Source organism: Suillus clintonianus, assembly GCF_016758775.1.
Source record: "Suillus clintonianus strain FC179 chromosome Unknown DEU56scaffold_5, whole genome shotgun sequence".
In the NCBI taxonomy this organism is placed as follows: domain Eukaryota; kingdom Fungi; phylum Basidiomycota; class Agaricomycetes; order Boletales; family Suillaceae; genus Suillus; species Suillus clintonianus.
Genome location: NW_024539229.1, coordinates 36,911 through 59,087, shown reverse-complemented (window position 1 = coordinate 59,087; position 22,177 = coordinate 36,911). Strand labels below are relative to the sequence as shown.

The following is a 22,177-nucleotide window of genomic DNA, read 5'->3' as shown; positions in this document are numbered from 1 at the left end:
TTCGATGACACCGAGCGTGCAATCTGTGGAAGTATTGACCGATTCCATGGTTAGCTTGTGATCCGAACGCAGTACTTCCGATCCGAGGCTTTTCCATACTCTCCTTGGCATCACGATGCATTCAGCGCCCTGGTCTAGGATGCAAGAAAGAACCCGCCCTCCCTTCAAGGTTGCTTTGATACATCTCAATGCTTCGAAGTGTTCAGATACGATGCGCCCATCGTCTGCTCGCGGGAGACAGTGATCATACTTTTGTACGAATGCTTCGATCTCGGAACGCGAGGTTAACTCATTGACTGATACCATACCTTCCATGACTCGCTTCGGGGTGATGAGCTCCCGATATACCTTGCGGATGTCGGGTGAGACTGCCATGAGCTCCCGTATGGGTACATTGACATTTGAGTCTAGCATGCGGTCCACGACTCGCTTTTCTGCATGCTTGTCTTCCAACGGGAATCCATATCTAAACTTCGCAGAGGGGTTAGTGTTAGTTGCGGGCGTAGATGATGAAGCAGCAGCGTTTCCCGTAGTGGCAGTGGCTTTCGGAACTGTCGCAGGATCAGATGCTGGTCTGGTGGTAGCTTCCTGGACCTGGGGCGATATGATTTCTTCGGTCGGCGCTATTCTGGATGAGGGCCCAGGCTTGGGACGCGTGGATGACTCTACTCTTTCAAAGCGAACATTCTTACCCTTCAGGTCTGATTTGCGTGCCCGGGTGTTAGCATATGCCGTACAGGCTGCGATAGCTGCATCCTCTAACTTCTTGAGCTCCTCATCAGGCTCCGCATCTTCCGTGGCGTGAGTGAGCGAATATGCTGATGCGTCGATGTCGGTCTCTACTTGTATCCTTGGTTGAGCGCGACAGTATAACCCTGCAATCACAGTCGCATTGGCACCGGTTGCGGGGGTCTGTGATAGGAAGCGGTCGATGCGCTCCTGGTAAGTGCCGCTATCCCGATGTCCTGGGATACCTCTACCATCGGACATCACAAGTCGTCCTCCTTCATCTTCTACACACTTGCCATCGCGAATATACTGGTCGCGTGTCCTACACCATCGTTGGTAGTGGTCAGCTCCTCCGCAGAAATGGCATGGGCCTTGGGCTCTCTGCATCGTATACTCCTGTTTGACTACCACTCCTGGGCTTGGTTGCGGGCGTGGTTGCGGGGACAGAACATATTGCTGTGGTTGAGGTGCATATGAAGTACGAGCGGATGGTTGCGCTGGTGCTGGAATCAATACTGCGGATGTTCCTGGTAGCAGAAATACTGCGGCCTCGTAGACTTTGTCAATTGGGTATGGTTCTCCGGGGTGGAGGTTGGTGTGCAGTATACTGAGTCGATGTCTGAGGTGGGCGCCTATGTCTGCATGGAATCCGTCTTGAAAGAGTTGGTCGCGTTCGAGTTCCGACAGCTTCTTGTTCGTGAGTAGGAACTTGGATATCTTGAAGAACTTCCGGTAGTATACCCCGAGTTCCGCTTGCGAATTGATAGGCAGACGGGATTGCTCTGCGGATAACTGTGTAAGGTCAGCGCGGGTGAAGCGTCTATCGCCTTCGCAACCCGGATACAATGCTTTGACAGCTTTGACAAACTTGTCCCAATCATTACCTGCGGCCTCGTCGAGTAGTGCCCAAGTCTCCGATTCTTCTGAGGATGCATATCGCATAGCTGCTTTGATGCGTGCGGCATCGACTACCTGGGCCATATCCGCGATCTCATTGACATCTTCGATGAATTCCAGAAGCTTGTCTGGAGCGCCTTCGAACTTTGGTGCTTTGTCCGTACCCCTGAGAGGCATCCTGAAAGTGTTAGTCGACATGGTTGCGGTAGGAGCGGAAGGTACTGGGGCGATGGTAATAGGTACTACGGGAGGAATAGGGATACGCGGAACAGACGGAATCAGAAGGGATATCGTGGGTAGCTTCTGCGGAGAAGGTGCGAAATGGGGAAGGGATTCTAAGCGGTTACAAGGAGATGAAAGAGGTAAGGAGATAACGGGTAGTGTTAAGCGCGGAAATTCGGGTGTATGAGCACGGGTAGGATTACTAGATGAGGTCAGGGAGGTAGCGGTAGAGGGAGTGTCTAATGCGTGGGATGGTTTGTCTGTGGGGAAGTCAAATGATCCGGGGAAAAACGGAGGTAGCTCGTCTACAGTATCTCTCTCTTCTTCGGAAAGCGGAGAATCCGGGGTGAGACGCAGGGGTTCGTCGTCTGAGGATTGGGATTGCGGATGTGATCTTGATGGTCCGGGTTCGGGATGATCCTCTTCCTCTGGGATTGGTGCGAAGAAGCTTTCTTGGTCGAGGCTAATAGATGCTAGCTTCTGTTTCGCAATGCGGGCCGGTGTTTGTCTTAGCGATCTTCCGACTTTCTCGGCTATAATCCCCTCGCGGTGGGCTCCAGTTGTGGGAGAAATCGTAGAAGTCCGCTATAGTGATAGCGTACCGATCCTGCTGGGTGCGAGAATAGTAGTCGACCCAAGGGGATAGCTCTGAGAGCAGTTCCTCAAGTATGAGCGAGGGGAACAGTGAATAGGGAAGTGATGTGCTGGAGACGGAACAGCTGCTTGCGGGAGAATGCGTAGAGGTGCGAGGATGCGCAGGGATACGGAGTATGCGGATGCGAAGTCTAGGGAATACCAGGTATGCGAGACAGGGAAGGTACCAGGTATCAGGACGGGAAAACAGGTAAAACGGGTAAGGTACCAGGTATATGCAGGACGCGACGGGACTGTCTCGCGAGTGAACTCAACTAGGTCTAGCAATAGCCAACTGTCGATGGTGATGCGAGCGTTCGCGCGAGAAGAGAGGGCAAACAGATGATTGCTCAAGCAAGAAAAGACAAGGTAAGACTAAGCTAGTGACTCCGCAACACACAACCAGAGAGGGAATGTAGGAAAGTGATGGATACCAGTCCGCACGTAGTATATAACAGAGTCCGTAAGAAACCGGAACTGTATAAGCGAATGCATATGTACGCGAAGTCGGAGGGGGATAATATGTAAGTAGCACTATGCGACCTCGTGCATGGGAACTGATATGTAACTGGCCCTGCGAACGGTTAGGAATGACTAACTAAGGATGAGAACGCACCAGTGAGGACGGACGGATACAGACAGGACATGGACAGATAGTGCGTTGCGATGCGATGAGTGCGCGGATTCCGCAACCTCGTGTGATGGTCCGCAACGGCCTGTGGAAGGTAGGCATGACTTCGTCCAGTAAGGGGAAATGGTGCTGTACGGGGCTGCAGCCTGGGCGTCTCCTACATCGGCTTCCAGGCGACCACACTGAGAAAAATGCTTCCTATAGCACTGTAACTCTTCTTCCGCGTCTCCAAAGTGTTCTGCATATTCAGCACAGATGGCATCAGCAAAGGTTGCAGCAAGGTCGGCTTCTTCGGCTTCCAAAGTTGACAGAAACATACGTTGCCGTGCAACCTCACGAGTTACAAGTTTCGCTTTGTACCCTTTGTACAAAGTTGTAGTTTTCATTCGTGACAGACCGTTCTCCAGCTGGTCTTCAAACTTTGGAAACCTTTATTAGTAGGAGCGGAGAATGGGAGGGGTTCAATGTATTTTACCTTGCTGATTGCTTCAGGTGAGAAATCTGGTCGATATCCTCACCCCATGAATCGGGCGGCATAACGAACCTCCAGTGGAGGTGGATCAGAATCGTATGGAATGTGCTTCCTGGACATTTGATTGCCTGTGAACCGCGGGTGAGCAATACTTGTGGGTGGGAGTGGTTTCCCAGGCATAAAAATTATGTCCTCCTTCAAATCAAGAGGCTCAGTATTTGCATCCCCTGAGATAGATCATATGCTTACAGTTGGTAAACATACATCTGACTTCATAATGCCCGGAAAGAGGTGGTAGGATACCAGACTATAATTAAATAATGTTTCCGACTTATTTGAGAGAGAAGAACTGTTTGATTGAGGAGGGTCTGAGGATGGGCTGCTTTCCTGAGGAGAGGAAGGTTCTGAAGGGAATGAGCGCTCAGAGACCGTAACCATGTTATGCAGAGGGAATCGCTTACTAGTGTACCAAGTAGGAGCATGGCTTATGTATTGGAATATTCATATCAGCGGAGTCTAAAAGAACATTCATGATTGGAAGCAAAAAGATTGGCACACCTCACTTGCACTATATGATACGACAAAATGGTCAGCTGCCCTGGATGTCAAGAATCTTTTTCAGTGATGGGCTATAGTCAACATTTAGCCAAAACCAGACTAGCACCTTGCATGGCCGTTCTTGCTGCTTCTCGCACTGCCAACTCCCAGTCTGGGTCAAGGAGTCCAACTCCTCCCTCACCATTACATTCCACAGATGACCAACCCTCTGTTGAGCCTGACAATTTCGGTACTTATGGGGAAGATGAAATAGAAGCTGGTGATGACAAGAGTGAATCTGGTGATGATGAAGATGATCCATACAGTGCAGCAGAGTGGGAACCCCCCATACAGGATAATGAATGGGAGCCTCCTGTAGATGAAGGTGATCTGACAAATGACTTAGGTGCAGAAGAGTTAGAAAATCAAGAAGCTCGTCAGCAGATCGAGCAACGTATCGCAGGGCGAGATGACATTGTTATCGTACCATATCCGGATGCACATGCAGGCAAACCAATGACTGGACGACCGACTCGCAGTGCAAATGCCACATATGGTCTCAATGCTGGCAACACTGTGAATGTTTATGCTCCCTTTACTTCCCAGATGGACTGGGACATTGCCAAATGGGCGAAGCTACATGGGACAGGATCAACAGCATTTACTGACTTGCTTGCAATTGATGGGGTACGTACCAGTGCATAGGTATTGTATGTTCTTGACTGCCGAGCTGATATCCATGTAGCTCAGTGATCGCCTCGGTCTTTCATACCAGAACTCAAAAGAGCTAAATAAGATCATTGACAAGGACCTTCCTGGACAACCAAAGTTCAAGTGCGAACAAATCGTCATCGCAGGTGAAGCATTTGATGTCTTCTATAGAGACATCATTGAATGTATCAAAGCTTTGTACGGTGACCCCGACTTTGCTGATTTTCTCATATTCGCACCTGAGCGTCACTATGCCGATGAAGATCACACTGTATGGCTGTTCCATGATATGCACACCGGCAAGTGGTGGTGGGATACACAGGTAAGCAAACTATCATAAACTTAGCATCCGCCTGTTTTACTGATAGGATGCTTTTTAGATGTTGCTTGATCAGCGACGTCCAGGAGCCACAGTCATCCCCATTATTATATCAAGCGACAAAACCCAGGTGACAATGTTCAGGAACAAAAGTGCCTACCCCGTTTATCTTACCATCGGTAACATTCCAAAAGAAATCCGCCGAAAGCCATCCTGTCACGCCCATATCCTCCTGGCATATTTGTCCACTACCCGCCTTGAGCACATCACAAATAAAGCTTCAAGACGCCGTACCATGGCAAACCTCTACCATGCGTGTGTGAGCCGTGTACTGGCTCCACTTAAGACTGTGGGTATTGATGGGCTGGTGATGAGTAGTGGTGATGGCGCACAGCGTCATTGTCATCCTTTATTCGCATGCTTTGCTGGCGACTATCCTGAACAACTACTTGCGACTGGAGTGAAGGCAATGGAATGTCCAAAATGTGATATTCCCACTGCGGAACTCCAGAGTAACACGGCACCGTTCGAGCTACACGACCTTCACGCTGTCTTGGATGCTCTTGTCAGCCTTGATGACGGTGACCTGGTGTTTGTACAGGCATGTCGTGTGGCTGGAATCAAACCCATCATCCACCCATTCTGGGAGGACCTGCCTTATGTGAACATCTTCCAGGTGATCACTCCTGATGTATTGCACCAGTTATATCAAGGTCTCATCAAACATTTGCTTGGATGGCTGGCACAAGCATGTGGTGCAGCGGAGATTGATGCACGATGCCGTCGCTTACCTCCCAATCACCACATTCAATTATTCATGAAGGGTATTACAAGTCTCTCACGTCTCAGCGGTACTGAGCATGGTCAAATATGCCGATTCCTTCTTGGTATCATTATCGACATCCGACTTCCTGGAAATCTTGCTTCGTCTCGCCTCCTTAAGGCTGTACGCGGTCTTCTCAACTTCCTTTACCTCGCGCAGTACCCATGTCATAGCTCTGAAACACTACTTTTACTGGATGAAGCTCGTGCTCTCTTTCACGACAACAAGGAGATTTTTGTCAACCTCGGAATCCGAAACAACTTCAACCTCCCAAAGCTCCATGCAGGACGTCACTATCCATCTATGATCCGAACGTTCGGAACAACAGATAATTACAACACGGAGTACACAGAACGACTACATATTGATCTTGCCAAGGACGCCTACCGTGCAACTAATCATAAGGGTGAATTCACGCAGATGACACAATGGCTGGAGCGGAAGGAGAAGATCATTCGTCACGAGAAGTTTGTCAAATGGTGTCTTGAGGGAGATCATGCTCCTCGTCATCCACATCCGCCTGACTTGCGCTTTGACTGCACCCAAAAATTGATGAAGCATCCAAGTATTAAAGCCGTGACTATTCCAAAATTGATCTCCGACTATGGTGCAACCTATTTCCGAGAGGCCCTCGCTCATTACATTGCACGACAGCAGAATCCAAACGAGGTGATCACTCGTCAGTGCCTAGAAAACCTTGCTGCCGGTATCCATCTGCCATTCCACGCCGTCCCTGTATATCACAAGATAAAGTGGTTGTCGACCGACGCTCGGGGACACGGCAATCCGCTTGTCACAGTGGATAGCATACATTCTAGATCCCATTACACCGCCCTCCGAGTAAATGATGTGGTACCAGCACGTTTTGATACTGCACTTATCAATGATGGTACCGGCGGTCTTGTCGGGGTCAAAGGTATGGTTTGATGCCTTAAATTCATGTTGTTGTGGCCTGGGTAATAATCTTATTGCAGGCTTCCGTGTAGGTCAAATTCGTGTTGTGTTTTCAATGCCAGCATTGGCAATACAGTCTTTGTTCCCTCCAGAAAACCAACCTCCCAAGCACCTCACATATGTCGAGTGGTTTACCCCCTTTCCTGCAACACCGGATCCGAGGCACGGCATGTACAAAATTAGTCGGTTCATCAAGTCTGGTGAGAGAGTCACAAGTATCATCCCTGTTTTGAATATCACCCGCAGCGTCCATCTCATCCCAAAGTTTGGAGCCGTTGCACCACGGCACTGGACAAGCGACAATGTCCTCGATGAATGTGATACGTAGTGCTGCCGTGGTCCGGTTCGGTCCGGTTCAGAGGGTCGAGGACGAGAACCAAGAACCGAACCATGGTCCGGTTCTGCAAAATCGTCGAACCCAGAACCAGACCCTTGCGAACGGTTCGGAACAGTCAGGTTCAGTTTTTCTGGGGTTCAAACTCAAACCGAACCCAAAAAAATTCCAATGCGGGCGTGGTTACGGACTATTCGTGGCGAGAGCCTGTGGTCAGGTGCTGAGAGGGCTCGCCTCCAGCTCGGTGACAACGCTGGCGAGGATACCAATGCCCTGTGTACTATGAGGCATCTCATTGTGTGTACAAAGGTATCCTTACAGTATGTTTGGGGGGTCTGCTCGAGTGTCCTCCAGGTGTGAGAACGTCCACGCGAATGTCCGAGTACCCTTTCTCAGCAACCGCAGTGGACTTTAGAGTTCGCGTGCAACTAAGTCAATGAGCTATCTTACCTCCTTCATCGACGATCATTGAGATGGAATCTTCTCCATAGGTCTTTACAAGATATTCTCCAATTGCAGCAGCGCCCTACAATAAGATGTCAATGCTGACTGGTCAAATCAAAAGCGCACTTACAGTAGGCCTGCTGCGCTCCTTGTCGATGCCATAAGCCAAGATGTCCAGTCCGATTCAGTCGCAGCATTTATGGGAACCACATCCATATGCGCGGCCAAGAGAAGGGGCTTCAAAGACGTGTCCGTTCCTTGCCAATGATAGACAAGTGCGTAGGTCGCAACCTTGGTTTTCTGTAGAGTGGCATGGCTTGTTTTGCTATGAGTGATGCTTTGGTATAACAGGTATATGCCACTTACACCTTTGGGAAACACTGTTCGATGTAAGTATGGAAGTCATTGAATATCTCCCACCGCGGGTCGCTCCGGAGTGCCAAGATTGTCATAGCACAGTCCTATACTTATCATTTACAAAGGCGAAGCAATCCCTGAGACCAGAATACTCGCAGAATCCTTACAGTGCCCCCCAGTGACCACAAGTCCCTGTAGGTATAATGCATTAAGTCTGCTTATCACAAGACATGAGTATTGCATTAACTATGCTCGTTGGCATGTTGAGTGATGCATCAGATCACGTTAACTAGCAGACCTACAGTAGTTAGCCTAGCATATTGTATAGTAGCCGGTTAGATTTCCAGTGCAGTCTTCAGCCACTTAAGGGCTTCAACATTCAATGAAAGCCGGTGACATTGATCAATAATGTATGTAAGGGACAATGATGTATGTAAGGTACACTACGCAGAAGCTCCAGAAGACCCGATCCATCACAAACCATAGATTGGCAGGCACAACGCAGAAGCTAGGGGCTAGGGAATATCAGGTATGGTGAGGTCAGGTAACGACAGTTCAGACAGCTGAGATGGCGGGTTGATGGGGAGGGCTTGTGGGAGGGCATGCGGTGAAAGATAAGGTGACCACAGTATGCGAAAATCGTCTGCCATCCTGCGACGGAGGTTAGCCTGTCGGACAGCATATGCATACACCCCTTCAGCGTGCGCGGCACACTCTCCAACACGCCGCTTTCCTTGATCTTCCCACCACGCTGCCTGCCAGGCAAAAAACTTAAGCACTCTGCGCATCTCTTCCCTCAACAACTCCACCTCTTCTGACCAGCGCAGTGCCCTCGCACGGCTTTTACACCACTTGATGCAGACACCTTGCAGCACATCAGCTTGCGCAAATATGGATTAAATAAAAACACTGACCATCATTATCACCTTTGTCACTGCAATCAACGCCATCCATCATCCAGATCCATCCGCCAGCTCCTGCAACCTCCCCTGCCAGTCTTTCTTCCCCATTGCTGTAGCTAGGGCCTTGAGCGCCACCCATGTCGACCGGTATCGCTTCATGCACGCAGTGCGCCTTCCATGGACCCGAGCGAGAGCATTCTGAGCTCGCGTGTTCGCGCCTTGACCCCGGATCCATTCTGGTTTGAATGACAGCAGAGAGCAATGAATCCGCAAGCACTGACGGATCTCTTCGAGTGTGTCGTGAGCTTGAGCGTAGCGCAACTCCCACTCATCATTTTGCAGGCGTGGATCACATGGTTTGTCTCTCAGCTGGGAAGGTAGCCAAAGCTTCATGCATTCGGCATTCTCTTGAACTTCACGCGCTGCATGATTGATAATGCTTTGGACAGCGGGGAGGTAGAGGACTTGGGCGCGTCTCCACGTGTCGATTTTGCGCCGTAGCGAGTTCCGCATTCGCACGATGCTGCTTTTTTGTGTATCAGTAGCATGGATACCTAAGGATTCCACAGCAATGGTCAAACAACGCCTGAAAATCATTAGCACATTCATGACAATACGAGGGACATTACATACTGCTCCTCTTCGAGGTCGATGCCAGTGGCGATGAGCACACTACGTGATATTTCCGGATGTAAAGACGTGTCGATGCCCCGCTGAAGTTCCTCGGCCTCCAACTCAGCAAGCTTAAGCCATGCACTTGCTTGCGTGATGGCTAAATGATTGTTAGTACGAGGCTCGTAGAATAAAATACCGCACTCACATGTAGCTTTAGCCTCGAGCAGATTAAAAACAGTTGTGTCATTGGGATTGACCTCCCAAACCTCCATTTCTGCCAACCACGCAGAACGGTGGTCGGGAGTGATAGTGGTGTCGAATTCTTCGAATGCCATTTTGTGTTCAGCCCTCTCAGCAAGGGTGTCCTTGATCTTGAGGAGGAGAGAGGCGCCCAACCCAACTGTTTTCTTCCAGTTCCAATCCCCAAAATGGTCGTCCAGAGTGTCACGATGGCAGCCAGGGCCCATAGCCTTCGTACTCGAGGCCACGGGGTTAATATTTGACCACCCTCTCTCTGGGGCCTCACCATCTGTGCGGCCGACGAAACACGTAAAGTTGAATGAGAAAAGTGTTTGACACTTTGTGATATGTGCGGGGAGATGAAACTTTGGCACGAAAAATCGAATCACCTTTGTGAGGTAGTCCAAACTGTGGGATTGAGGAAATGATTTCATCCGCGCCCAGAGGTTCTTGTGCCATTGGCACGTGATGTCGTATGAAACATTCAACATTTGGAGTTGTGTACTGCGTAAGGTCGAAAAAAACAGATAGTCCATGTTGAGGTATCTGTGTGAATGCATGATGAGACACGACACCGACAAGCAAAGACAATAACATACTTTTCACCTTTCTGTAAATCTCCGACTCCGTTTGGTCGTTTCATGTTATGACGGGCGCAATTGATTGTGCCCACACCTGTAGCTGCGAGCCCTTGTGACAGCTTCGTATCAGCCATGTTGACGGCATTGTGATTTGAACATGAGCTTTTCTGCAGGGTGGTGTGAATAAGCATGGGCTCGGGTTAATATCATCAACCACATACCTCCTGCTCATCTCCGAGGTGTTGGGCCAGGAAGGTCTTGTATCCTTTTTCTTCCACGAAATACGCCCAGCCTTTGAAAGGCTGGGGTCTACATCTTCATTCGAAACATCGCGTCTCTTCAATCGAAAATTCGCGTCTATTGCAACAAAAATTGCATATAGCCACCTTAACACGTTAGCCTTTAATTGAAACCATTGAGTTCCCGCCACATACCGTTTGGCTTTCCCGACATCTTGCCAACCGTCAGGCAGATTCTTGCCCGGCTGTGGGCATGCTGGACATAGAATAGCACACTCTCCGGGCGATGTAGCTTTAACACCGGCTGGGTCGTGACCACGACCAAAGCGCTTCACCATCTTCAGGTGGCGCCATTCGCGCACCGTTCTCATAAATGCTTCATAGCGGTCCTAAATCTGAAGGTCAGCATTGTAGAACATCTGAGATAATAAAGACCACCCACTGCCTTACGATTTGACAAGCCCGTATTATCTGTCAAGCGAACGAGTGTATGATAGAACTCGTATGCAGATGCCTTCGACTCAAATGAAAGGATATGATACTGTCATAGTACTCGAAAGGTCGCTGCGGTCCTGGGGTCAGTTGAGGTGGACGGGAACCATCAATTTCGGAGTAGTTGCTTCGTATGTGTTTGCGCAGTCTCGCAACCACAAAAGTCGAGTCCAACCTGGTGTATACCGTCCGTATCCATGATAACGAAGTCATCATTGAAGGCTTTATGGGGAAGGATACAGCGCTGGCCAATAGGATGTCCGAGTTGAATACGAAGGCCTAGCTTCTTGAGTGACGTCCTCTGGAAACACACACCAGTCCACTCGTCGATGCGATGGGTGGGCAAGGTTAGTGACAGTGCAGCCGTGACAGTACATTTGTGAATCATCACAGCTCTCGCATCGAACCAATGCAGGAGCAGTACCACAGCCTGCACACATATTGCCAGCATCCCCACGACCATCAAGCCGGATCATCTCCGCAAGATAGCTTTCGCGCTCGTCTAACCAAGTGAGAAGGGGGTGGTCCTATGCCGAAATCAGCGAAATGTTAACAAATGTGACGGTGATAAGACTTACACCAGCTGTGCGCTTCCGCGTCTGCAGCAAATCCATATCGTTGGTGACGACTCCATAATCCATATTGTTGGTGACGACTCCATCCATGGCATCCATGGTGAAGAAATCATTGGGCTCCAAAAAGTTTAAGGACGTATCCTCATGCTCTGCAGGTGAGGTGCTCAGGACAGCAGCAGCCGAACTCTGTCCAATGACATGCCAGCCCGACACATGCATCGTTCCATCTCGACGTGCAGCAAATGTGACCGAGGCATGCACAGGCTTCTGGGGCTCCAAGGTGGACGTCGGTGTATACACGTTTAATCTGGGACATTTACGGCTGTTGACTTGTGAAAAGGTCCAAGGCAAAGTAACTGCCTGGATTGCTCTGGGAGATTGGCACTGAGAGGTGTCATCTAGTGAATAGCGTCAGATATAGTTCATGAGCAGCCAACATGTGCTTACCTTGGGCAGAGGCCATCTAGGATGTTATGTGGACGCTGCCAACAGTGAACACACGCAGGAGGGTGAGCTTGATAATCTGTAGAATAGTCTTATTAGGGAGAACAACAAACAAAATCAACCCATACAGACAAGAATGCGGAGTGATGCAAACTTTGCAAAGGTAATGGGAGGAACAGGTGAAGCCCAGTAAGAACTGGTTGTGACGGGAGGGGACCACAGGTGCTGAGAAGTTAGTTACCTTATTTGTACTATGTCAGAATCTGCTGAATCATGAGAAGTTTAGTTACATTTTGCAAAACGACGTTGTATCGCATCACACGCACTAACATTGCATTGCTTCGCATCGACATTGCATTGCATGCACGCGCGCACATTGCATTGCTTCGCATCGACATCGCATCATACGCACAAACATCGTATCACTTCGCTTCGACATTGTATCGCTAACATTGCAATATGTTACCTGCCTCGAGCTCGTAGCACCCCAAAGCCATATATAAATTGTTGGGGCCGAATTTCTGCTGCCCCACCTTTCTTCCTCCCCACCATCTTCCCACCCCCATGTTGAAGGTCCCGCCGCTCGCCTCCGCTAGTTCCACCTTGCGAGTTTCTTGTGTGTCGTTTATCTGAAGGTGTGACCATGCTGACCATACAAGTTTAGAACAGCGGATGACCGCCATGATGTTGAGTCTGTATCATGGGAATCATACTAGTACTGTCCTTGGATAGTGCGAGGCTGTCATTTTCATGCGCATATATCCATGACACTGACTGATATGGATATGACGAGGAACCAGCTGCACTCGTAAGTCCTTGATTCTCTCGATGGACTTCTAATCCATCATCTACTAGGTCGCTACCGATAAATGGACTAAAGGTGCTTTTCAATGTGTTTTTGCACTTTTCTATACCCTATTCCTGTAGCGGCTGCAAATAATACCAGTTACTGCATGACAACTTCGAGACATATGTGATACTATTTGAGCATATGTGCAAAGGTAGCAGGACTGCTAGCGGATGTGCTTATATGTGCTCGATGCGAAAGTACACACATGGTAACATATAGGACATTGCCCCGTCTTATTAACACTGTCCGAGGACGGGGCGCTGTGGACTCGTATGTGTTCCTATATGTGTCCCGCCTGAACGACACATCTCAACCTATCGAGGCTCATCCCAACATAACCGGTTTTCACTGGGGGTGAAGCGCGTAATGCAAAGAGTAATGCACCTGTAATGCACGTGTAATGCACGTGTAAGGTAATGCACATGTAATGCAAAGTGTAATGCATGTGAAATGCATGTGTAATGTACATGCTGGCTTGCGTGATGTGATCTGCATGCATGGGAAGAGCCGGTAAACTCAGATCGAACTGCAACGAATGAACTGCAACGCACTGGGTGGCTTTTCCATGACTCGATATAGACGGCATTCCCAGTACAAAAGCCATAATTGTGTATACAGGTGAGTCCCAATTTTCCATATTAATTCTCCGCCCACTATTTACACCCAACGATGACCTCCACAAGCACGATAGATGCTGTGCCTGTGGCGCCCATTGCTGGTGGTAATGGTACTGGCAATTGTACTGGTAAGCAAAAGTGTCCTCAAGTGCGCTCTAATCCTGACCATATATTCTACAGATAGTCTTGCTGCGCTCTTGGCGCAATTGAACATCACTGGGAAGCAGGCATCCGATGTGACCTCCACGATCCACGGCGTGGTGCAGAACGCATTGGTCGCTGCTGTTTCTGCCATCAGCACTGTTTCCACCACTACCGCCTCAGTTCCACTCACACCAGCGCCAACTCCAGTTCCGGTGTCTGCCCCATCTGTCACCATCTCTCCTGCAACGTCAGGTGTCACTGTGCCACCTGTGTCAGCGCCCATACCACCTACAGCCTCAGCTCCACTCACACCAGCACCAACTCCAGTTCCAGTGCCTGCCCCAGCTGTCACCGTCTCTCCTGCGACGTCAGGCATCACCCAGCCTCAGGTCAATGTGACCTATGATATACCTCCAAACGATGCTATGGGACCCTTCTATTGGGTGACTCGTGGACGCCGCATTGGCATCTTCTCCACTTGGTAATTAATTTGCATCGTTTTATTTTCAAATTAACACTTACTGACTAGTGATTCACCAACAGGCAGCAGACTTCTTCCCATGTTATTGGTGTGAGCAGGGCCTCGTTTTCTAAGGTGCGCTCAGTAGCCGAAGGCATCCAGTTGATGGAAGCGGCAATCGACCGCGGTGAAACGGAGATATTGCCCTAATGTATGCATTGTATGTAACATGTTTCTTGAAGCCTTCCAAGTTGTTTCTACTGTGTGCAATATGATCGCGCTTGGCTGCCATGAATTTCAGTGTGAATTTTGATGAGAAATAAGGAGTGACAATGAGTGGCATCGTTGAACGGCGTTTTGACACACTTAGAGGTTCTATGTAAGCTCAGATCCGCGCGTTCGACGCTACTCATACCAGCCTCAACCTACCTTCCATTGCGACCATCTTCCTACGCTCCGCGGAAATAATGGGTGCCACCAGTGTCAAGTTCTTCACTAGAGCCCGTTCGATGAATCATGTCCCGCTGCCTTGGGAGGCGAGATACGCGGACTGGGAGTCACTAGATATGACGCGGACTGGGAGTCACTAGAGAAGGCACACAATACCATGTATGAATGGTACCAGAAGTGCTCGAGGGGGTGTTTAGTTTCAGTGCGAATCTCATTGAGAACAAGACTGTATAGACTAGACTCAGCGAGAAGTGCCGGTTTTGCTAAATCCGCGGCCTAGTTGATGTCCTAGGGTATTGTAAATCTATCATAAATCTCCAACCCAGTACTAAATCTCCAACTCACAGTGAACTCGTAGAGTAGTCATGGGCCGTCCTCGATTGCACAAAACTCAAGAAGAGAGTACTGAAGCTGCACGCATTTCCAGACGGAAATACTATCAGAGGTGCGTAAATATCCACTTGGTCTGAATTGTAGTAACAAACCTCATACAGGAATAAGGAACGATGTAATGCTGCTAAGCAGAGTTTACGCAATTCACTCAAGAAGAGCAACACAGATGAGTCCGTACAAATTTCTTCAATGAATGTATTCAGACCTCACTGATCACTGACTTATGTCTTACTGTAGAGTAGTCATGGGCCGTCCTCAATTGCATAAAACTCAAGAAGAGCGTACTGAAGCTGCACGCGCATCCAGACGGCAATACTATCACAGGTGCGTATATATTCAATTGGTCTGAATTTACGGTAGTAACAGACCTCATACAGGAATAAGGAACGAATTATTGGTGCTAAGCAGAGTATCCAGTCTGAACCTGTCCAGCTAGCCAATGGTGCAGCTATGTATGAATTTGTTTCGATGAACATATTTAGACCTTACTGACTTATGGCCCCCGCTAAAGAATTGGTGTCGAAGATGTCGAGTCCAAGCTCAGGGCATGCATTCAGCTGGACAAACTGTCCGATGAATTGGTGAATAACTTTGAACATGGCCGACAAGCGGTTTTGGATACCCTGTCTGAACGGCTTGAGACATTGGGCCACATTGAAGAGTATCTATGTTACACAACCTCAGTTCATCACGATCGCATTGATGGCTTCGTGTGCCGGTGTACACTCATTGTTGCGGCTACTGAAGAACTATGGTGCTATGCAGCTGTGAGTGAGGTAGACGAGGACTTGGTATCAAAGTACAGCCGTCGAGCTCTGTTATGTCAGACATTATTGTAAAATTGCCTATGTAGTTCTATAGTATGATCACATGATTATGGGTGAGCTTCTTTGGTGGCCCATAAATAAAAATCGTCCTTACCAAAATTGATCCTTATCATTACCGTCCACCTTGAGCCATTGTACGAGCCCCGTTTTTTTCATATCCATCTTAACTGACATGTCAGCGATACAGATGTCAGGGTGTCCCCCTTACCGACGTCATGTATGGAATGCTCAGGATGAGTTTCTCCAAGCCAACTCGGATGAATACTTTGAGCTCTTCAACGCTCGCGCAAGTCAAAGAGATTTTAGCGAATTCTTCAATGATATTTTTTACCGGTGGTTCAGACTTTGGCCACCGGAGCGAGCTTTGTTCCCTGGCATACCCACCAATTCAACATTGTCAGCAGACCAAGCACTTGCAGTAATGGGCGCTGTGCGGAGGACTAAGCTGGTAAGTAGGGCACACTTCAATCCAATGTCGTTCGCTGATTCAAAATTTAGTGGATTGTTCGATACTTTCGGTGGGCTGAGGTGCGCCACAACACGCACATGTAAATCTGTCCGGAATTCTGTCTTGAGCTTTGGGATTGGTCACCTAGCAATCATGTAGTCATCGTTAATAGATATATTGATTCGTGTACCTATAATTGGTTGTGGTATGCAAATCCCTTGTGGAAGATCTTAAAATATATACTGTGTGATTTAGAGGAGACACGCACCTTCAACCAGAACAACCCCATGTCGATGTCGCAGACCAGGATTCTGTCGCACGAGCAGTGTCAGATGCTCAAGTCATTTATACCTGCCTTTAAGATTGCAAATAACGGGTCAGTAGACGAATTGGAGACGCTCTGGAATAGTGTCGACTCCCAATTTTTTTCAACATGGCCGGAACCACTTCAGTCACCCCCAAAAAGATACCTATTAGGTTGATAGTCCTCTACACAAGTATCAACCTAAGAGGTGTGATTCCTCTGGTTTTCCCATTATACTGTAGGAGTGGGATAAGTCCTGTGGGATAACACCAATGCTGTCCCAGCCCACCTGGGACATACTTGTGTGACAATTCCCATGGGCTTTCCCGTATTGTGGGTGGTGTCAGGGGTCCTTTGCGCCGATTTTTGTACCATATTAGGGGGTGGTATAGGGATCATTAGGGGGTGGTATAGGGGTCATTAGGGGGTGGTATAGGGACTATCGGAGGGTGGTATAGGGACCATCGGAGGGTGGTATAGGGATCATTAGGGGGTGGTATAGGGACCATTAGGGGGTGGTATAGGGATCATTAAGAGGTGGTATAGGGATCATTAGGGGGTGGTACGGGGATCATTAAGGGGTGGTACGGGGACCATCAGAGGGTGGTACGGGGATCATTAAGGGGTGGTACGGGGATTATTAAGGGGTGGTACGGGGATCATTAAGGGGTGGTACGGGGACCATCAGAGGGTGGTATAGGGATCATTAGGGGGTGGTATTGGGGTCATGAGGGGGTGGTACGGGGACCATCGGAGGGTGGTATAGGCATCATGAAGGGGTGGTATGAAAACCATGGGAGGGTGGCATAGTGGTCATGAAGGGGTGGTATGGAGACCATGAGTATATGTTCAAGTGATGGTTTCCAAGCCACTTATATGATCATTGTGGGGATTCCCAGACCACATATAATGTCACGATAATGGCATGATGGTATTTCCCCGGCCACATATGATCATGTTTTGAATTCCCTAGCCACATATATGCTCCAGCGGGGACTTCCCATCCACATATAATGATGTATCGGGGTTTCCCAGACCACCCATAGTCTTCGGGTGGGAATATCCAGACCCCCATATTCTCATCTCGGGGATTCCCAGACCACACATATCAAGTGTTCAGGAATATCCAGACCACATATATTCTTCTGCCGGAGATTCCCAGACCACATATATTCTTCAGTTGGGAATATCCTGACCCCAATATTGTCATGTCGGAGATTCCCAGACACCCCTAATCTCATGTTGGGGATTCACAGATTACCAATATTCTTTGGTGGGGAATATCCAGACCTCATATTCTCTTGGTGGGGATTCCCAGACCACATATATTCTTGAGCTGGAGATTCCCAGACCACCTATTCTCATGTTGGGGAATATCCCGACCCCCGTATTCTCATGACGGGGATTCCCAGACCACACATATTAATTGGTTGGGAATATCCAGACCACATATATTCCTCAGCTGGAGATTCCCAGACCACCCATTTTCTTCGGTTGGGAATATCCAGACCACCTATATTCTGCTGTCGGAGATTCCCAGGCCACCCATATTATTTGGTTGGGAATATCCAGACCACATATATTCTACTGTTGGAGATTCCCAGACCACCCATATTATTTGGTGGGGAATATCCAGACCCCCTTATTCTGCCGTCGGAGATTCCCAGACCACCCATATTATTTGGTTGGGAATATCCAGACCACATATCTTCTGCTGTCGGAGATTCCCAGACCACCTATATTATTTGGATGGGAATATCCAGACCACATATTCTGCTGTCGCAGATTCCCAGACCCCCTTGGTCGGAGATTCCCAGACCACCCATATTATTTGGTGGGGAATATCCAGACCCCCTTATTCTGCTGTCGGAGATTCCCAGACCACCCATATTATTTGGTTGGGAATATCCAGACCACATATATTCTACTGTCGGAGATTCCCAGACCACCCATATTATTTGGTTGGGAATATCCAGACCCCCATATTCCGAAGTCGGGAATTCCCAGTGTGCAACAGTAACCTTCCAAGTCAAGATCACACTAGGAATTTGCACCAACACTCAATGATCAGGAAATCCTAATGTCATAAGTCTTAATGTCTTAAATCCTAATGTCTTACATTGACAAGTCATGCTAAATATATGTCACTGTCCTTATATCAGTGTGATGTGTATCAATCAAGACATTCATTCAAACTGCACTACGAGACAAATGAATATAAGGTCCAAGAAGACGGCACAGGGAGATGGACAACATGACTAAATAGTTAACGAAGTTCATTAATAATCTTCGTAGTAATCATGATCGTAGCCACCATCCTCCTCCTCCTGCTCTTCTTCTCTTCCGTTGGAGACACCCAAGCCTTGGTCCCATGCCTCGATGGACCAGCAATGGGGGCAGACTCTCGGGTATAAGCATACTGGTGTCGGACGGGAGATCTGGACTGCGCATAGGTATATTGACGAGAATGGCGCATAGGTGGTGATCGGCTACAATGACGAGGTAGATGAGTGGGATGGTGCTGCGAACGACGCTGCTGCTGATGGTCACAGGGATTATAATGGCTAGTTATGATAATAAGTATAGGATCTGTGTGAAAAGCAGAAGACATACTGTGTAGCGCTGCTCTTGATGCGTCTTAGCACCTTGTTATCCTCATCATCACTCTCATCTCGTCGGCGCTTCCGAACAGGTGGGAATTCTGGAGCCTTGCGAGATTTCACAGGTACGCTAGGTGCAGGCCGAGTCGTTCGAGACGTAAGTTGAGGGTTCGAAGTATGCATGACAACACCTTGCTGCGACGAAGGTTGACGAGGAGCAACTTTGGAACGGGGAAGTGGCAAGACCTTGCGGTGATCCCTACGTGGTGGAGAAGGGGACCAGGCAAGTGGTGAGGAGGGCTGAGGAGTTGGAGAATCGCGAGGGGAAGCGGCAGGGTCCGGAACCTCGATATTAGGCAGCAGATTCTTCATAAACAGAACGCAATCCATGAGAGTGCATTGGACTTTACCATCCGTGTCGGTGATGAGGGGGATGTTCAACATGTCGGAATCTTCGTTGCTCATCAAGTCTTTAGACTCTGTCAGGATTTGAGTGAGTCGCGCCATGATACAAGAAAGTTCAATCTTACCATCCGACCAAGGTACGAACATCAATTCTTGCTCAGGAACCTTCACCCCACTTAACTGATCTTTCCTTTTCTTCTTCAGCTCCGGGTGTTCGACACGAGCAAGTTCCGCATTGTAGTCAGAGCCCATGCAGTGCTTTAGGTAGGGACCAACTAGTGCCTTCAGCTCGTCGGTCTTCAAGTCCTTGAATACGAAATCGGAGCCCACAGGAGGGACACCTGCAGGCCAGTCGACAACCTGTGCTTGGTGAAGGTATAGCGAGTTGAGCATGGTTTTCCAGGGAATATTTTTCGCCTCGTGCGGAATACCAACACTTTCTGTAGCTAGCATGAATACAATGATAGATATTAATACCATAGAACTTACCAAATTTTTCTACCATCATGATGGGAGCTACACAACGATTACGGTCACGAGTTCCCTCCCCTTTCTCGCAAGAGAGCTCAGGATTGAATTTCGGAGCCGTAAAACGAGTAAAGGACGGCAAGGAGGCCGTATCGTCAATGCGATTGTACCTAGAACACAAGTTAATATCGCAAAACATGTAGAAGGAAAAGATAATTACTTGATGACAGTCGTCAAGTAATCAAAAAGTTCTTTGATGTCTGCTTGCTTCTTATTGACAAGGTCCAGGATAAGTGGTGACCCAGCGAACACCCCCGCCGCTCGTCGACCCGCTTCGGCAGTACCTGTGTATAATACGAATCCCCCCACATAAATATCCTCCAGGCGCGAATAAGCTTGGCACTGCAAATGACTTAAGACAACATACAAACATATCGACGATACAAACTTACACTGAGGGCAAAGGCATCGCACACAGCCATGACACGGTTGTATAACGCTTTCGAGGACTCCTCTGCGATCCTGGAGCTCCCGTCCCAGAACTCGCGGACCTCCTTCCATAATTCGGGGTTTTCACGCTGGTCGGAGTCTTTGAGCCAACGGTCGCGTTGCATCTGCTTCCAGTCATTTGTAGACACTTGAAAAATAGCGTAAGAAAGAGATTTGATGGGTACTGGACACTACTCACTGTCAGAAGACTTGGGGTACTTCATCTTGTACCACGCTTGGTACATGTTCCAACTATTGTCAGCCCGAGTAGTTTTCACCGCTAACCCGGCTTGAATCAAGATCGTGCGTGTTGATTTGCCATACTCCTTGGCAATATTCTCCGCCTCTGCAACTGTTTTGTCACCCAGGGCGACAGCCTTATCGATGGCTTCCTGCGGGAGTCGGCCAGACAGAAGGGAATCACCAGAATTTTCGTCAAGGTCAACTTCCTGCTGACCGTCGTCAAGGTCGACCTGCTGCTGACCGTCGTCAAGGTCAACCTGATGCTGAACGTCGTGTAGGTCTTCATCATCCGCAGGGGGAGGCTGCTCCCTCCCCTTACCCTTGGCCCTTCGAGCAGGAGGTGCAGGTGAGACGCGATCCTCGTCTACTTCTTGATCAGGCTGTGTACGAGAAGGCACAGGTGACTTGTCGGCATCGTCATCGTTGGAGCCCGGCTCGCTCTGTTCATAGTCGCTGCCCTCAGGAGAGGCCTCTGGCGGCACGGCATTAGAGTACTATAATACAGTAACACTTGTGTAACATACCACTTGAATGTTCATCAACTTCACGCGCTGCAGAAGATATTTTCCTGCGCTGACGTAGCTTGCGCTTCTTGAGGAGTACTGGGACATCAGGACTATCTGGATGATCAATGTCTCAGTAAAAACATGCAACAAAATAATCAAGACAATACCTGGTACAACAAGTTCGTCATCGGTCGGAAGGCACAAGTCAACCACAGTGGTATCATCCTGAAGAAGTTCTGTCAGTAAGTTGGCAGAATGATGAACACAGTTATGCTTACTGCAAGTGCGCCAGAATCCTTATTGGTAGGGGATGGTTCAGGGCTTCCATCTCCAACAGAACCGTCGGCGACAGGCAAGGTATCTGGGAGCTGCAGCAGTTAAGGGTTAGGGACTTGTCGCCATTAGTAAAAAGACCGCTCGCCTTAGATTTTCCAAATTTGTGATTCGTCTTTGCTGCGCGGGCAGGGCCGACCTTGCGAGGAGGGGCGGCCTTGCGAGGAGGGCCGACTTTGCGAGATGTTGATGGCTTGGTCATTGTTCAAAAAAGGGAAATTTGCATGGAATGAGTCAAGAATGCGCTTTTATGTCCACCGCAAGACTTACATATTAGGTTTCGAGGGTCCGTATTAGGTTAAAACTGGCCAAACAATCGGAGCTAAGTATGTAAGATTGGTTGGCTGAGGGATCAGGGCCAGTCGATACTAAGGAATGGAAAACCAGACACATTGTGATCAGCGTATTCGGGTCAGCGAAATATGATCAGTAACATAGCTTTGCCCGAATAACAGTTGACAGTCGATGTATTAGATCCGCTAACAAATA

General features: G+C 48.7%; 6 protein-coding genes across 6 annotated transcripts; 3 read left to right on the top strand and 3 right to left on the bottom strand.

Moving 5' to 3' along the window:
* Nucleotides 1-4,637: 4,637 nt before the first annotated feature.
* Nucleotides 4,638-7,256, top strand: DEU56DRAFT_725961 (uncharacterized protein; the record flags this gene model as incomplete). Its single annotated transcript, XM_041347896.1, has 4 exons — nucleotides 4,638-4,808; nucleotides 4,867-5,154; nucleotides 5,213-6,890; nucleotides 6,949-7,256. 4 exons carry the CDS (start codon nucleotides 4,638-4,640, stop codon nucleotides 7,254-7,256), a joined length of 2,445 nt encoding a protein of 814 aa, XP_041213915.1.
* A 219-nt stretch (nucleotides 7,257-7,475) lies between these two features.
* DEU56DRAFT_907297 (uncharacterized protein) lies at nucleotides 7,476-8,158 on the bottom strand (the record flags this gene model as incomplete). The annotated part of the gene is made up of 5 exons (XM_041356885.1): nucleotides 7,476-7,535; nucleotides 7,582-7,690; nucleotides 7,762-7,788; nucleotides 7,837-8,022; nucleotides 8,073-8,158. 5 exons carry the CDS (start codon nucleotides 8,156-8,158, stop codon nucleotides 7,476-7,478), a joined length of 468 nt encoding a protein of 155 aa, XP_041213914.1.
* A 307-nt stretch (nucleotides 8,159-8,465) lies between these two features.
* DEU56DRAFT_868442 (uncharacterized protein) lies at nucleotides 8,466-11,572 on the bottom strand (the record flags this gene model as incomplete). The annotated part of the gene is made up of 14 exons (XM_041355486.1): nucleotides 8,466-8,571; nucleotides 8,688-8,928; nucleotides 8,978-8,997; nucleotides 9,048-9,551; nucleotides 9,599-9,737; nucleotides 9,786-10,185; nucleotides 10,210-10,366; nucleotides 10,420-10,568; nucleotides 10,623-10,666; nucleotides 10,687-10,787; nucleotides 10,836-11,029; nucleotides 11,083-11,181; nucleotides 11,308-11,433; nucleotides 11,456-11,572. The coding sequence occupies 14 exons, from the start codon at nucleotides 11,570-11,572 to the stop codon at nucleotides 8,466-8,468; spliced, it is 2,397 nt and encodes a 798-aa protein (XP_041213913.1).
* Nucleotides 11,573-13,670: 2,098 nt separating this feature from the next.
* On the top strand, nucleotides 13,671-14,432 carry DEU56DRAFT_907295 (uncharacterized protein; the record flags this gene model as incomplete). Its single annotated transcript, XM_041356884.1, has 3 exons — nucleotides 13,671-13,746; nucleotides 13,799-14,243; nucleotides 14,306-14,432. 3 exons carry the CDS (start codon nucleotides 13,671-13,673, stop codon nucleotides 14,430-14,432), a joined length of 648 nt encoding a protein of 215 aa, XP_041213912.1.
* A 605-nt stretch (nucleotides 14,433-15,037) lies between these two features.
* DEU56DRAFT_751526 (uncharacterized protein) lies at nucleotides 15,038-15,939 on the top strand (the record flags this gene model as incomplete). Its single annotated transcript, XM_041349575.1, has 6 exons — nucleotides 15,038-15,117; nucleotides 15,167-15,235; nucleotides 15,303-15,389; nucleotides 15,443-15,517; nucleotides 15,577-15,832; nucleotides 15,919-15,939. The coding sequence occupies 6 exons, from the start codon at nucleotides 15,038-15,040 to the stop codon at nucleotides 15,937-15,939; spliced, it is 588 nt and encodes a 195-aa protein (XP_041213911.1).
* A 2,971-nt stretch (nucleotides 15,940-18,910) lies between these two features.
* Nucleotides 18,911-21,890, bottom strand: DEU56DRAFT_907293 (uncharacterized protein; the record flags this gene model as incomplete). The annotated part of the gene is made up of 11 exons (XM_041356883.1): nucleotides 18,911-19,208; nucleotides 19,258-19,723; nucleotides 19,775-20,089; nucleotides 20,139-20,287; nucleotides 20,338-20,519; nucleotides 20,570-20,754; nucleotides 20,806-21,321; nucleotides 21,374-21,469; nucleotides 21,523-21,580; nucleotides 21,634-21,716; nucleotides 21,770-21,890. 11 exons carry the CDS (start codon nucleotides 21,888-21,890, stop codon nucleotides 18,911-18,913), a joined length of 2,469 nt encoding a protein of 822 aa, XP_041213910.1.
* Nucleotides 21,891-22,177: the final 287 nt, after the last annotated feature.